The sequence below is a fragment of the Mirounga leonina genome, unplaced genomic scaffold (genome assembly GCF_011800145.1).
Source record: "Mirounga leonina isolate KUSES-001 unplaced genomic scaffold, KU_Mleo_1.0 Mir_94, whole genome shotgun sequence".
Lineage (NCBI taxonomy): Eukaryota > Metazoa > Chordata > Mammalia > Carnivora > Phocidae > Mirounga > Mirounga leonina.
Window position 1 is genome coordinate 37,001,897 of NW_023270855.1, and position 16,892 is coordinate 37,018,788.

Here is a 16,892-nt window from a genome sequence, read left to right on the forward strand (position 1 = left end):
GGTTCCCACAGCAGCCAATGCTGAGGCCCAGGCTGTCCGTTTTAGGAAACACAGTTCAAGGTCCACAGCCGTGGATAAGATGGTCAAAGCCCGTGTGGCTGAGAGCAGGCAAGGCCGGTGTGGTGAGCGCTCACGGCCACTCAGCCTTATAGGGATGAAGGCAGCTTAGGGCAGGAAGAGCCAACAAGCAGACTGCACCACTACTCTCAACTTTTATTTTCTCCTCCTTAAAACGGCAGGAATTCTCAAAGAAATGAGCACTTTACCCCACTCCCAACAGGCATTAGTTCAAAGCATTGCTCACCCTGTCCAATTCCTTGAGGAAGGAACCAGATACATGAGAGAAACTGAACTTGATTTATAGGGACTAGGACCCCACATCCGGGTCTCTTCAGAACAGCAGGAAGTGAATAATGCACGCAAGTCCCACTGGCACCCTATGAGAGAACAGAGGTCCCCGTGTGGGGAGGGTGGAGAAGGGGCCCAGCAGCATGGAGCGGGGGTCAGACAACCCTCTCCAAGGGCTGGCTCAGGCCAGGGGAAGTCACCCACTTCACTCCTTTACAAATGGACTGCAATAGGGAGGCCATCAGCGAGCACGATGAGAGAGCTGGGAGCTGCCCTTGCAATCAGGCCTGGACTGGAATCCCAGCTCTCCTGCCCGGTAGCTGTGTGACCATAAGCCAGTCCGCTAGCCTCCAGAAGCTAGCAGCCTCACCTCTCAAAGCAGACTGAAATGCCTCCTGGTGGGGTTCCCTGCATGGTGGGATGAGATAACTCAGTGCTGCTCAGACTTGGTTGCACATTAGAACACCCTGAGGAGTTTTTGGAAATCCCCACACCCAGTCCACACCCCAGACCAAGGCAACTAGAATCCCTGGGGGAGAGGCTGGGCATCTGTATTTTTTAAGTCTCTAGGTGATTCCAAAGTGCCTCCTCACCTCTGAGTTTGAAAAACAGTGAAGTAATCTCTTTCTGCTTGGAATGTGATCCCCTGAGCAGCAGTGTCTGCTTCTCTGAGTTCATTGGAAATGCAGACTCTCAACCCACTAAAATGGAATCTTCATCCTAACAATACTCCTGGGCTATTCTGATGAACTGTATACTCTGAAAAGTGCTCAAACGTTTCACCTTAAGTGCTTAGCTGGGTCCCTGACCCCTGACAGCCACTGTTTATAGGATCTTAATAAAAACCTGAGGAGAGACAGTATAGCATGTGGGTTGAGGGGGAGACTCCTGGGCTGGAATCTCAGCTACCTACAATGAGAAACTGGGCCTCAGCTGCTTCACCTGCAGCCTGGGTTAATAACTGGTAATAACTCCTACCCAACTCAGAAGAGGCTTGTAAGCATTAAATCAGGTAACTTATGAAGAATGCTTGATACACGCTTTTCAGAGTCAGCACAACAGTGTCATCGTGATCACAGCTAGAGTGACCAGCTCTTCTGATGATAACATTTGGTTAGTTACATGTCAGAGCTGAAAGGAACTCACTCTGAGTAGCAAGGGTACTTTTCAACAGATGGCGCTGAGACAAGTGATTTCCACATGCAAAGAATGAAAATGGACCCCCACCTCACACCATATACAAAAACTAACTCAACATGGGCCAAAGACCTACCTGTAAGAGCTAAAACTATAACATTCTTAGAAAACAACATAGGCACAAATCTCTGTGACCTTGGATTAGGCACTGACATCTGAGATATGACATCAAAATACAGGCAACAGAAAGGAAAAAATAGATATGTTGGACGTTGTCAAAATTAAAAATTTTGGCTACAAAGGACATCTTGAAAAGACAACACATGGAATGGGAGAAAATATTTTCAACTCATATACCTGATAAGGGACTAGTATCTAGAACATATAAAGAACACTTACAACTGAATAATAAAAAGACAAATAACACAGTTTTTAAATGGGCAAAGGATCTGAACAGGCATCTCTCCAAGGAAGATATACAAATGGCCAATAAGCACATAAAAAATGTTCAACATTATTAGTCATTACGGAAATGCAAGTCAAACTGCTACGAGATACCACTTCTCACTCAATAATGTGCGTGACAGGTAACAAGGATTGGCAAGAATATGGACAACTCAGAACGCTCAAACATTGTCGATGGGAACATAAAACATCACAGCCATGACAGAAAGCAGTCTGGCAGTTCCTCAAAAGGTTAATCATAGAGTTACCATATGACTAGCAACTCCATTCCTATATATACCCAAGAAAAATAAAAATCTATGTCCATGCAAAAACATGGATATTCACAGCGGCATTAGTCAATACAGGCAAAAAGTGGAAAGAGCACAAGTGACCACCAACTGATGAACAGATACACAAAATGTGGTAATCCATACAGTAGAAAGTTATTTGCCCATAACAAAGAATGAAGTATTGATACATGTTATAATATGGATAAACTCTGAAAACATTATGCTCAGTGAAAGCAGTCACAAAAGACCACACACTGGATGCTTCCATTTAAATGGAATGTCCAGAATACATAAATCTATAGAAACAGAAAATAGAATAGTGTTTGCCAATTCTCCGTGGAGGAAGGAGGTTTAAGGGCAAATGGAGGGTGACTGCCAGTGGTACAGGACTTTCTCTTTGGGTTGATGAAAAGCTTCTGCAGGTGACTGGGGTGATGGTTCTACAATCCTGTGGATACACTAAAAACACTGAATTGTATACTTTAAATGAGTGAATAGAATTATATGGGAATTGTATCTTAGTAAAGCTGTTAAAAAATTGCAGAGTAACTCAGTGTGGTGTGTTCAGAGTTGGGCCAAAGATGAGATAACTTTTTTAAATGCTAACAACTCGGTTATTAAGACGAGTTACACACATGACAAACATCAGAGAGGCGATGTGAGACTCTAATTTAAAATCATTGACTATGCAAATGTGAAATTTCAGAATATGCAAATGCACCGCACCATGATAAAAAGGAAGGATACATGGGGCTAATTTCTTCCTGTTAATTCTGCTAAAATAACCCCTTTATTGTCCTGCTCCTACCACGGTGAGCTCTTGATGTTGTTGTTGATGAAGATGTAATGTTCTTTTTTTCTTGAATGAAGTTTGATGAATTATTTTTCTATAAGGTGCCTGCACAGAGAGTTAAGTGCCACATATTCAAATGTAACCACTTTGAGCATTTTTCATTCCCTTTTCCCTGTGAGAGATATTGTCTCAGTCATCATTCTAGTAGGAAAGTGTGCTGTGGGGAGGGGCAGCAGGGGGGGGTACCCTCTGATTTTTGTTTCCTAATTCTGTGAATGAGACCAGATGGGGAGTTATTTACATAGATCGGGTCTTCTTTGAGATGGGAGAAAATACACAACAAAAGAAATAGGACTTCTTGTTTGTAAAAGCCTAAAACAAGGGCTGAAATCCTAAAATGTTAAAGGTGAAGAAAATCTCAGAAAGAGTCCCGTCCAGTGGTTCACAGACTTAAAGAGACATGCACACACATGTGTGCTCACACACACACACACACATGGAGAAACAGAGGGAGAGAGAGAGAGAGAGAGAGATCCCATGCCCCCTTCCAATGCTTTCTTACCCTGCATGCTGTGAACAATCTTCCCCAACCCTAGCCAAGAATCATTTAATCTAACTTCACAGGGATCCAACACTTACATGAGACAATATATGTAAAACATAACATAGTGGCTTGGCTGACCAGAAGCACTCCATAATGTGATGATGGTGATGAACATAAGAAGGACAAGTCCAGCTTACTTTCTGTAGCATCATTTATAAAACCTCTGAGTATCTGCCTTTGAGCTTACAAACTGCATACACTCAAACACTCTGCAAAGTTCCCTAAAAGAGGCTGTGGCCCTGATCTGACTAATCTAGAGGCTGCAAACTCAACCCTCTTCGGGGCCAGAGCAGCAACATACATGACTGGGGGTGGGGAGCAGCTTGGAAATCAACAAAATGGGCAGTTCCTGCAGATTGTTGCCATGTGGGGATGGGGGCCTAGCAGGGGACGCCTCTCGATTTCTTAAGCTTTAAATCTGGACATTTTTCTATCACTTCATGTTTTTATATGTGATTTCACTTTTTTTCTCAAAGCCTGCATGAATCAAGTAAAAGCTGTCTCTGACCAGGACTGGCCTGCGGGCCACAGCTTTAGAACTGTGACAGAGTGGCTTCTTTCTGACCTGTCTCCACTGAAGCATTTCCCATGAGGGTGAATGTTCATCCATAGACCCCCCCTCCCCAGCTCCCACCCTGACACCAGTACCTGCACTCAGGTGTGGAGATGCACGTGTGCATACATGCACACACACACACACACGTGCGTGCGTGCACAGCTTGAGGAGAACACCCACCGACTCCACCCCGTATTCATTTTTGCCAAGTGAAGAAGGCACAACACACTGCCTTGGAGTAAAATCATCTCCACCGTGTCTGGCCTCAGAAGCCACTCTGATTCCCGAGTGGGGACCTCACTGTCCCCAGATGATGACCACAAAGACTGCAATGACAGATGCCCGGCACAGCAAGGGAGGCGGTCCACCCAGCCTTTGGGGGAAGTCCTCTTGGAGACAGGCTGCCTGGCTCTGCAAGACTCCTCTACCAGAGGCTACCATCGAGCCGCCCAAACAGCTGCCTGCAGGCCTTGACCGCTCGGGTCTGGCCCTGCCCGCCTTGGGCTGCTTCCACTGCCCCTTGGTAGCTGGTACCTGTCAGCTCACGTTTCAGTAAATGCGCTGAGGGCCAGTACTGTAGCCTGGCCTGAAGTTCTTCCAGACATACCTGCTGGAGGGAAGGAGACGCCTCCTCGCTGGCTGGTGTTGGGGTGTGTAAAGCAACTCCCTAACATGACCGAGATGACGGTCTACTTTCTGATGGCCGCCACAGACTTCCAGGGGCCCCAAGAAGTTCCTCTCGATGAAGCCCATCAAACAACCTGATGGGATGCTCCAGAATCACCGGGTGCAAGTGAGAAAGGCTACTGTATATTCCCCAGGATGTGATTTTCCTCCCCCACTGACACACAAAATAAATTAAAAAGCACACCAGAAAAAAAAAAATCCGATGTGCCCCCCGATCGTACAAAAGCATTATATGTCGTCTGTTCAAGCAGCGAGTACAGCTCGAGATGTGCCGTCAACGATATCCCAGCTGATTTTCAACAAAGACTCTGATTACTCAGAAGGGCTGTCATCCTTCTGCTGAATGCAGTGTAAATGAAATGCCAATGAATTCCCAACTACCTTTTCATTTTTCTCTCATAACCTAATTTACAAAACGTAAATAATCTCGCTGTGTTTGTGTGGCCAGCTGCTCCTTACCTCCGTATGGGAAACTGAGCAAAGACCAGAAACAGACAACCAATGCCACCAACACATCCCCAGTGAAACATGCTAACTATGCATTCAAAATATTGCTGAAAACCCTTAATTTGTTGCCAGTAATTTATACAATTATAGCCAGTGGTCTTTTTATCATTATTATTATTATTATTATTATTATTATTATGGCTTTATTCTGTCATTTTGATCTATTGATGGTGAAACTTCAGTGATTCACCATAATTTCCTCCCACCCACAAACCTTTTAAGATTTCTTTTGCCTCGCCTGAGTATAAATTAAGTGGCATTATTTTCTACCTGGTCTGGTATAGAAATGACACCGGTCTTTGAGAAATCAGCAGAGGAAACAGCACATTGGTGTAATACTGCTGTGTTGAGCGGCCCCCACCCATCCACTCTGGCTCAGACAGTGTCCTGCATATCTCCCACTTGCAGACGACACCTTGCTCCTTTAGTTCTAGCAGGTGAGGCAGTCAGCGAAGGCGGGGAGGCGAGCTCAAAGCTTCCGTGTGGGTGCCCTGATGGGGCGTAATTGCTACTTGGGCTGAAGGCAGGGATCAGCACTATAATTTCACACGGGTCTCCATGGCCACGAGCCTCTCTTCTCCGAGCTGTTTGGTCCACTTGGTCGTGGCCAAAGCGACAGGAAATCTTTCAAAACTAGATTTTATAGATGGAGAATAAAAATAGGCAATGAAAATGGGAAAGATTATTTTAAATGATGTTTCACTTTGGATGGGGAATAAATTTTTCTTTTTCTTTTTCTCTATCATTGCACAACAGAAAGCAAATCCAAAGTTCTGAGACAGAGGAGAAATGGATCATTTGGGGGGGAACAGGGGCCAGGGCAGGCACAAACACACAGGAAACACCCAGGAAACCTTACCCATCACCATGTCCTGGTGACCAGATGGTCTTCCCAGGCATGGGGAGCTTACCCCCACAATAGGGTCATTACCAGAGTGGCGAGTTCATTCATTCACAGATGCTCGCCAAGTGCTCAGCCTGGGTCCCAGGGCTGTTAAGGGGAAGCATGACTGTCATGGTCCCTGCCCTCATGACACTGGGGTTCTAGTGGGGAGACAGCCATTCTCAAGTCAACACTGAACTAAACAAAAGTTAAGTACAACGTTCAAAAGTTAATAAAGGAAGGAAGCAGGATGCTGTTATAGACCAAGGTGGCAGGGTGGGATGGGGTTCTAGACAGGTGCCCTGACCCAGCCATGCTACAACTGGGACAATATCAAGCCCAGAAGTGGGGAGCTTAGAGTTAGTCTCAGCATCACTCCAAAATTCTCCTTCATGACATCATGTTCAAATTTATGAAGAACGCCTTGAACCTGCTCACACATCAGTGTGTTCCATTTCTGGGGGGGGGGGGCTGGGTAGTGAGCTGCCTGTGTTTACCACTTGCCACATGAAGAAAAACATCTGCCAAACCTGGAGGTGCACACCCTAGCTCTAGCATCCAGCCCGTACATTATGACAAAAAGATCTCTCAGCCAGGCTCCAAGAACACCAGGGAAATTCATGGTTATTCTGCTAAGTCATAGTCTCAGAACACAGACTTCCTCCTCCCCCTCCTGTCCCCTAATCAAGTTTTCCTTCATCAGTTCCGACAAAATAGGAAAGAAGGAAGGAGGGAAGGAAGGAAGGAAGGAAGGAAGGAAGGAAGGAAGGAAGGAAGGAAGGAAGGAAGGGAGGGAGGAAGGAAGGGAGGAAGGAGGAAGGGAGGGAGGGAGGGAGGGAGGGAGGGAGAGAGGAAGGGAGGGAGGGAGGAAAGAAGGGAGGAATAGGAGGGAGGGAGGGAGGGAGGCAGTTCTTTGATCCCCTCTATAGAAATTATTAACTTTTATTTCCACTCTGAGCAGCTGCCCATTCCAAGGGCCCCATTCACCTAGTTCCTGGAGGAGGGCCACGTAGGGAGGGACTGGGCTGAGGCATAGAGTCTAAGAGGGTGGCAGTCTCACTTGGGATGGCATGCAAAGGACTCATTTACTTGGAACAGATGGTGAAGGGTTCTGGAAGGCTCACGAGCCCTGTGGTTTCTCTGCAGTTAAGCTCTAACACTTTTCTCTCCCCTTCATTCAGGAGTTTTCTGGTCAAAAGGAAGAGGTGTAACCTATTATCACTCTGACTTTAAATTATCCTGACTCTAAGATGAAGATCTGTGCGTCAATCAACAAATGCTTAATGAGCACTTAACTGTACACTCAGACACTGTGATAGGTACTGGGGCTAGAGTGGGGACAAGCTTGGACAAAAAAAAATAAATAAACACTATAGTATGGACAATGGGAAAGGGCATTAACAGGCAGTTTATAAGAAAAAAGGATGAAGAAATGACCAATCAACATATAGAAAGATGGCACCATAAGAAGAAGAGACCCAAAGTGACCCTGGTCCTTAGTCTAGGTGTCCAACAATGAGCCGGCTTGAAATGGAGTCCTTGCTCAGTGAGAATGGATATACCACATTCAACTTCTCTTGGGACTACTGACTTTCTCCTGCAGTAGGAGGGTCTAAAACACCCAGACACCATACTCCTCAGGTACTGAGCCATTGGTATTCCCAGAAAACTCTTCCAAACCGGCACCCCAAATCCAGGCAGCTTGGTGCCTGTCAGTGTCCCACATCTCTCCCCCAACAACCAGGCTGTTCTTACGATACCGTCCAGGAAGGAAGACGGAAGGGGTAGGAAGGACCCTCCAAGTGTGTCCAAGTGAGTTCCTGAGCCCACACCTCTCTTGAGATGTGCTGGGGGAACAGCACCTAGACCTCTGTGCTGTGACAATATGCCCATGCTCTGAAACTTGGTATAATTTGCCACAAACCTTGGTGCAGGGCAGGTGGGGAGCCAGAAAACATCCACCATGCTGAACAGTAAGCAACTAAAGAAAACAAAGTAAAATGTGCCTTTAAGACTGATGAAGATCAAAAGTAACAGCCAAATGTCAGAGAGGACAGTGGAGAAAGAGACTCTCCAGCCTCACAGGTGGATGCTGCTCAGAAGACGAGCTGGCAAGGGATAACAAAAGCCTTCCTTTTATTCCTAGGAATACGTCCTAATAAATTCATCAAAAGAAGGCCAAATTTCTCTGCAAGAGTTTTTCATATCATTGCTGATCATAGTGAAACACTGTAAATAATATCAGTGTTCATCAAAAGAGAATTTCTTGATTGGAACATCCAGAAAGCAGGATATTATATAGTCATGAAAAATAACAGAAATATATATATTCATTGATGTAGAATTATGTCTACAACATGTAAAATTAATTTTGTGAAAAAGCTGGTTACAAGAAAGAATAATCTGTTTTAGAAATTTATATATATATATGTATGTATACACACATATGCACAAGTAGAAAAGACATCTGGAAAAATGAAATTAAGATGTTTAAAAAGAAACGGCACTTAAAATTGTCAAGTGCCTTTTAATACCTCTTGATGCTGTGATCTTTACTTTCTCCTTTATCATTTTCTGCACACTCTTTTTTCTTTTGCAATGAATATGGATCAGTGTTCACCTTTATAATAAACAATTGTTATGGGACTTAAGGTTTCAAAAAAACAATGAATATGTATAATCAGGGAAAACAAAACAAAAACAAAGCAAATATGGGTGAAGTGAGTTACATAGAAAACCCAAAACTAAGTCTACAGAGCTTCAAAAATAGAGAGTTTTTAACCAAACATTTAGGAATGGGACAAATAACCATGAAATTGGGAAGCGTTGGTACAGTGGTTCTACCCACAAAGAAGAACTCGTTCTAAGGGCCAACAGCCCCAGAATAAGCAGGAAAGCCAGGATACAGTTCACTAAACTAACCCAACTTCCAGCAGGAGGCTGATGGTACATGCAGAGCTTGAGGAGACAGGAGATAAAACGTCACCTACAAAAGTAAAGCAGCTCTCCTTCTCTTAGCAGGAAGCTTATTCCCCCAGGAGGCAAGCAAGATGCTCACTCTCAGTGTAGGGTAAGAGAACCGCCTTGTGGGCCTCTCTGGGATGAGGCACAGGTGGATACAATCTGAAGTATGTTAGAGGAAACCCAACCCCTTTTGGAGTAAAACCCAAGAAGACCATGTGGTTCCTTGCGGTTTTGACCTCATCCATTAACCAAGAATGGTTCCCTGACCTCATCAAAACTGGGGAATACAGATCGGTGTTATTTTTTAAGTTTCTTCTGGCTTGAGGTTTCTGCTGTAAATTTTCTTACACATTATGTATGGGGTTTTGCAACCCAGTTTGCAGGAAAAAGGAAGGGAGGGAGAGGAGAGGAGAGGAGAGGAGGGGAGGAAGGGAAGGAGAGAAGGAGAGAGGGAGGGAGAGGGGAGGGAAGGAAGGAAGGAGGGAAGGAAGGAGGGAAGGAAGGGAGGGAGGAAGGAAGGGAGGGAAGGAGGGAGGGAGGGGCAAAAAAGCAAAGAGGACACAAGATACAGCAACATAATAAAAAAGTCTTTTCATTTGTGACTTAAAACACTACTTTTTTGTCTGAAACAAATGGACTTCTCTTTCAGGAACACGTTTTGAAACTCTGAGTGAGATGAGAAATGAACAAAGGCAGAAAAGTCTTCTGGATGTGTCCAGTCACCTCTACTGACCGAGAACTAAAAGCCCTCCTAGCAATTATAGGTATATCTGGCTCCCGATACTTCTACAGCTCATTCTGGACTGAGTATCTAAAGAGTCCTTATGATCTAAGAGTTCTTGTATACAGGAAGAACCAGTTCTCTTCTTAAGAACCTTCGCTTAATTTAGAAACTTACCAACAAAATGATTGATTTCATTTCTAACTTAATGGGTATCCTTTTGAAAATATTCCTCACTGACAATTTTCACAACGTCTGCGGATACAGATGAGTTTTTAAGCCAGAAGTATTCATAGAATCTCTGTCGCTCTTAATCCCTTATATCACATATACATTTGGTACAGATCATGCTTTCCTTGAGTGCTTCCTGCTCTTCATGCTTCAGTGTATGTATTTATATAAAGACATAGATGTGTTTTATAATCATACCTATGTAGACACACACCAGTCAAAAAACAGCCAGAGAAAGTTGCTTTAATAGTACCCTCTAGCTTTTCTAGAAGATTGGCGTAATCTCTTCTGCAGGGGGAAGAAATCCATTTTTCTGAGAAGGTAAATGTTTATTAAATGCAAATACTGATATTCGTTACCCAGGAAAAACGTCTTGCTGCATGTGGAATTTCTCGATAAAAAGCTTTCAAGTCCCAGGTTTGTCCAGATAAACCCCTATTGGTGAACCGATGTGTGAATGTGCCGAAATTGAATTACTGTACAACAGCAATTACTTCCCACAGTACAGCTATAAATGGGAATCGGTTCTGCAGCGAACAGCAGGTAGCTATAGGAGAGGAGAGGAACTTAATATATAATCTAGTCTCTTTCAGCTTTTCCCAAGAAGCAAGGATGTTTACTTTTAAGCAAAACACTCTTTTTTCAAGTACCTGATTTAACATTTCATCAATGTAAATCAGAAACTCAGTAAAACCAGATTATTTATAGGACTGAGCATCAGAGCACGATCAAAATGTACGCGATACCTTTATCCAAGGTTGGAAAACAACAGACTCTTTGCTTAGAAAGTTCAGGGCCAACTTGTGGTTTGTGTCTTTTCATAGTCCCCAAGAAAATTTGTTCTTTTAGACATTTCTATTTAGTTGTTTTGGGGAGAAGATGAATTCAAACGGCAAATGAAATACTTACTGTTTTGCCCGATAGGCTACCCAAATAGATAGCATCCTACAATCCTCTCTCTGTGCGTGAAACGTGTTTAAGTTTGTGGAGGCCCGAACTCTGTCCAGTGCATCAGTGAATGTCCTGTGAATGGACTCGTGGCCCCCAAAGCAGGAACAACTCTGAAGCCAGAAGGAGGCTACGATTCTGGCCAAGATCAGTGTGAAGAAGGCAGTGCCTGCCCCAGACCTCCTCCACAGGATGAAAGGCAATCACCATTCTGGAGAACTCACCCTTAGAAAGCCACTGTAGAGAATACTAGGATATACTTAAAAATTCTCCAAAGTCCTTCTGTTTGTTATGTCCTGGTTTATCTACTTTTTTCTGGTTGTGCTGCTCTTCTCGATCATACGGACGGTTCCAAAATCACGGGATCATGCCATCCCCCGGCTGCGTTGGAATCTGTCCTAAAAGTATATGCCTAGAATCAGAGATGTCCACAGTTAACGCAGAATGACTCCCTACAGATTCTCCTCCAAGTGCAGGCTTGTCTGTGCCCGCTCAGAGCTCCCTGGGGCCTCAGATGATCCTTCCAGCTGTATAATGGCATCTGCCACTCCCAGTGGTGGCTTGGATTTTAAAGACAAAGGAAACGCTGGGGCAGCCTGTCTGTATAACCGCACGGAAGGCCATCTTTTGGCTTCTCACTCCCCTCCAATCATCAGCAGCTCAGGAGGAAGGGGAGCTGGTCAAATGTGCCTCCCATCAATACTTCAGATGAGCTCTGACTAGTGACACAGTTGAGCATTTCCAGGTGTCACTTAGGAATGCCCCCCCCCCAGGAGTCCACTGCTGGCAGAGGACTGATGGGTACCACTTCCTCCACGTCCAGCATGTGGACTGTCTTCCTTGAGATGTTAATGAATTAAAAAGCAAACTGATTCCATTTCTTGTCCATTTGTGAGGACTTCAAACTTGATAAATTGCTCAGCAACATCAATTGAGGGCTTGGTAAGCATGAATATTTTCCAACAAAGAAGGTGGGAGAGAATGCTTTGGGCACAATTATCCTGTATACAAGCAAACAGCAGCATCATTGCATCAAACTCAATCTGGCTTTTAAGTTAAAATAACCTACACGTCAACCCTCTGAGTGGATTTGAAAAAATTATTTAAACCACCAGTGGTGTTAAAAAGTGCTAGAAAATATTAGTTAAGACATGCTACCATAATTATGGCACCATTATGTTAATGGCAATTATGGAAACTAAGGTTATCTATAATTTGCTAGGCTGAAAAAAAAAAAGTTACATAGAGTCCATTATCAACCAGATGACAGAGGTTATGTAATGGGCAGGCCACTTTGGGTTTCACATTTACTCCAGACATCTGACAGGGAGAAAATAGGACTTTCTGTGATAGGATAATTGCATAGTGAAGAGTAATTCAAACAGGGGACGAGTATGATAAAATCACTCTGATTCAACTAATCACTGGGAAAAGTGATGGCGGAAAATGATGAAATCAAGCCAGAAGAGACAGAGAAAAGATCAACATTGTTTCACAGCCAAGAGATGACAGGCATGTGAAGGGCTGGATCACGAGTCCTGCTCCCTTTGCCGGCAGTGATGGGCTAACTTCACCTACCTTCACAGACCACAGGAGTTAGAGTCGCTTTCTAAATTGCAACTGCCAGTCTCATAAATATTTTATAGACATCCACAGAAATTTTAAACATCCATGTTGTTTGTCACAGTTCTTTCTTCTGTATGTTGCTGAGTCCTCCCACCCATCCATCATCGATGAGCCCTTGGCCCTGGATCAGTGCTGGGCAGGAAGGCACTAGGACCTCCCACCTAACTCAGGTCGCTGGGATGGGGGCTGGGAAACAAGATTTCTGGTGCATCAGAATGATGGCGCAAATTCCAAACTCCGTTCTTTTCTTGGGCTGTTTGAGAAAGGGGGTCCTGCTCAGTGGGAGGCATGGGATGGGACAGGAAGGGCCCCTGTTGCACTGGGGTTCATTCTAGTGCGCACAAATAATGAATACACTGCAAAACTACAGGCAAATTTTCATTTGAGGTGTCTGCTCTTCTAAAGCTCACCAATCACCAAAAAGACCTTTCCTAGTTGAGGTCTCATTATCATATGAAAAATAGTCACACCCACTGCTCCTTGGCCTCCACATAAAGCTACATCCAGGAGGGGTCTCTCCTTGGCCACCTCCTTTCATTCCCAATGCCACAAGGCTCATGAGAGTTGCCCATCGTACTGCCTGGCCCACAATGGGACCAGGCCCATCTCAACAGCAAAACTGCCTCCAAACCAAACCCTAATTTGACATACAAGCCCTCCTTCCCGTTTAAAGATTGGGAGCAGGGAGTACCACATATCACTGGACCAGTTAACCCAAATTTTATGGCATCAACTGTGTTTCCAAAGGGCCTCTTACATCTACTTTAAAATACACAGTTCAGAGAATCCTGGATGCCTTTAGTCTGGCTACATTTTAATCCAAATAAAGCACTTTTTTCCTTCTCAAAGGAACCACACCAACCATATCAGTCTTTTTTTTTTTTTTAACATCATGAATTTAAAACCAAAGATTTCAAAATTAAGTTCCCTCCTGTCATCATCCTTGAAGCTTTTTATTTTCTTTTTTTTAAGATTTTATTTATTTATTTGAGAGAGAGAGAATGAGAGACAGAGAGCATGAGAGGGAGGAGGGTCAGAGGGAGAAGCAGACTCCCCGCCGAGCAGGGAGCCCGATGCAGGACACGATCCTGGGACTCCAGGATCATGACCTGAGCCGAAGGCAGTCGCTTAACCAACTGAGCCACCCCGGCGCCCTCCTTGAAGCTTTTTAAAGCTTCAGACTCTCTCATTATGAAAATACTTACAAACTAAAAGGTCCCTTCACCAGCAATGTAACAGCAAACATTTACTGAAAGCTTACCGTTCTCCAGTCCCTGTGCAAAACAATTTGCACAGATTCACCCATAGGCACTGCAATCCTACCGTGTGGGATGCAAAAGGAACTCCCCTGAGCCTGCCCACATGACCTGGGCCAGTGACTCCCCCCCACCCCCCAAGCCTGCATGTTCATCTCTAAGCCAGTGATATAGGAACAGCATCTCCCTCCCAGGGTGGACGCCAGGATGAAATGAGATGATATATAAAAAGTGCTTAGCACAGGGCCTGGTGCAGCGAGACTCACTAAGCATAAGCACAGATTAGTAAGCTCCTACTCCTCCTAGCATCTCCATGGAGGTAAGTGAGGAAAAGAGGTCTATTGGTTCCTTAGTTCTTCTCAACAACCTTTCAGACGCCACATGGGCCCCCTGCCTCTGAGCACCAAGTCCAGATTCTGGAGCTGGCTGGACCTCTGTGTCATCCTGCTATTCTGCACAAGTCCCCCCTGCTCCTTCCCACCCTCCCCTCCCCACCAGAGTGCCAGGTCCCAGGGCTTCCTTGTCTGTCAATTGCAGAGGCAGAACCTAAGGAGATTCATGTCCTTATCTGCTCTAAAATTCTGTGATTCACAAAGGAATCCAAGTTGAAACAAAAATAGCATTTCCTTCCCTCAAATTGACAACATTGTTACTAGTATTGAAAACAAAATAAACCATCTTCATTTTTTGCCAGGATTCAGGCAAATGAGCACTCACATGCCACTGCTGCTGGAGGAACTGGGATCCCGCACAACCTTATCTGGACAGGAATGTCCTCGAATGCAGAAAGAGCTCTCAAAATGAAGTTAGCATCTCTGAAGTGGCTTCTGCATTCAGGATTTTCCCTGCAGCATGCTGAGGGCATGCAAGTGATGAAGAATGTGGACTTGGGTCCCTATGCCTGGACCCCGTCCCTCACTCCCCGTGTGACCCTAGAGAAGGGACTTAACTTCTGCCTCTCTCACCTTTTTCTGTAAAAGTGGGATAGTAAAATAACTCCCTCTGGGGGCTATTCTAAGGACAAGCGAGTGCACATAAAATCCTTAGAGGAATACCAAACATATAGTGGTGCTGAGTCATTTGATCTATTATTAATACACAAGAAGATTCACTGCAGCATTATTTATATCAAGACTTGCAAACAACTTAAATATCCAGATTTGGAGAAACGGTCAAATCATCCATGACACACCCATAGCAGGAATGTGATGCAGCCATTTAAGAAAATCATGCACTAGAGTGATGCCAAGGGCAGCTCACACTATAATGGTGTAGAGCACTGAAAAGAAGCTGGACACAAAAGCAAACAGGCAATACAACTGCAAATTTGAAAAAGAAAAACACACAAGTACATGCATAGAGATGCAAATTTAAAAAACTGGAAGGAAGGAAACACAAGAACACAAGTCTGACTTTCAGATAATTTTTTTTTCTGTTTGATACTTTTCAGTATATTCCTAAAGTTCCACCAAAGGGGTGTTCATTTTATAAACAGAAAATAGTAATTATGGTGGGCTTTTGGGGGGGCTGTTGCATTTTAATTTCAGGTTCTGAGGTTTGAGATGTGAATGGCTACCATGTCTGTAAAGAATATCACTTGCTTTGGGGCCTCTGAATGGCACAGTCAGTTAAGCACCTGACTCTTGGTTTCGGCTCAGGTCATGATCTCGGGGCCCTGATCTCAGGATCTTGGGTTTGAACCCTGCATGGGGCTCGGCGCTCAACTGGGAGCCTGCTTGAGATTCTCTCTCCCTCTCCCTCTGCCCCTCCCACTCACTCTCTCTAAAAAATAAAACAAATGATTCCTTAAAAAAAAAAAAAATAGCACTTGCTTCAAGGTAGAGATATAAGGACACACAGGTATCACCATGAAGCTCCCAGGGCTGGCTGTCAGAGCAGTATTTCTGTAGCAAAAAAAAATTTTTTTTTTCTTCTAAGACATTTCAGAGTTACCACCAAAAAGTCTCAACTTATTTGATTAATAATCAAAGCAGCAGTATGAAGCTGCCATTCACTGAGCACTGCTTATGTACTAAGTAGCTCAAAATCATAACTTTGTTTGATCTTCACACGGCCTGTGTGTTTTCCCCATTAACAGATGAGGAAATTGAGGCTTGCAGGGTGGTTTACTGAAGGTCAAAGCTCAGTAAGTGACCAAGGCAGCCACTGAACCTAAGCCAAATTCATGCTCTTATCATGTTCATGTTACCAGAACAGCTGAGTCATCTCTGATCTTGGGGAGCTGGAGTCATCAATGCCAGTCCTCTGAAGGTGCCTCTGTGTCTCCGGGCAACACAGAGCAGAAACCAGAGGCACTTACCCGCATGGCTTCAGACTTTTTGTGAAACATCTCTTCCATGTTCTTTGCCAGCTTTTTCACCAGTTGGAGGCCATCAATTTCTTCTATGGCAACATCTTTCTCATACTCTTTGTATTTCTGTAAGGAAGGAGGGCAACAGGAAAGGCATAAAACACCATACCCATGATTTCGGAGCACATCTACTTACAAGGAATAGATAGGACTGCCTCTGTTGGATTTGGAGATACTGGACTGTATTTCAAAATTACTAAACCATCTAAGGAGAAATGTGAAAATTGGCTCTGGCTCTCTTAGAAACTGAACTAGCACCCAGGAAAGGAAAAAAAAAAAAAAAACCTAAAGCAATCAAACTCTTTATCATCCATCCTCTTCAGTTCTTGAAATCAACATTCTACACTTCCAACTTGACCACACTCAGGCATTCTTCTGGAGGACTGCCCCAGATTCATTAGCTATCCCACAGCCAATGCCACTAGAAACGGACTATTCCAAATGTGTCATAAAATAAAAATGAAGAAGTTTAACTCTTGTGTAGTTTTTTTCCCCTAAACATCACTAACTTAATTTTTTCATG

The 16,892-nt window shown here is 44.2% G+C and overlaps 1 protein-coding gene across 1 annotated transcript in view; it reads right to left on the reverse strand.

Annotated features, from left to right (window-relative positions):
* The window catches only part of CACNA2D3 (calcium voltage-gated channel auxiliary subunit alpha2delta 3), an 856,401-nt gene that overhangs the window by 669,918 nt on the left and 169,591 nt on the right, over positions 1–16,892 (reverse strand). Inside the window, exon 3 of the mRNA XM_034997896.1 lies at positions 16,319–16,435. Within this exon, the coding sequence (XP_034853787.1) occupies positions 16,319–16,435 (117 nt within the window). The remainder of the gene's footprint in view (positions 1–16,318; positions 16,436–16,892) is intronic.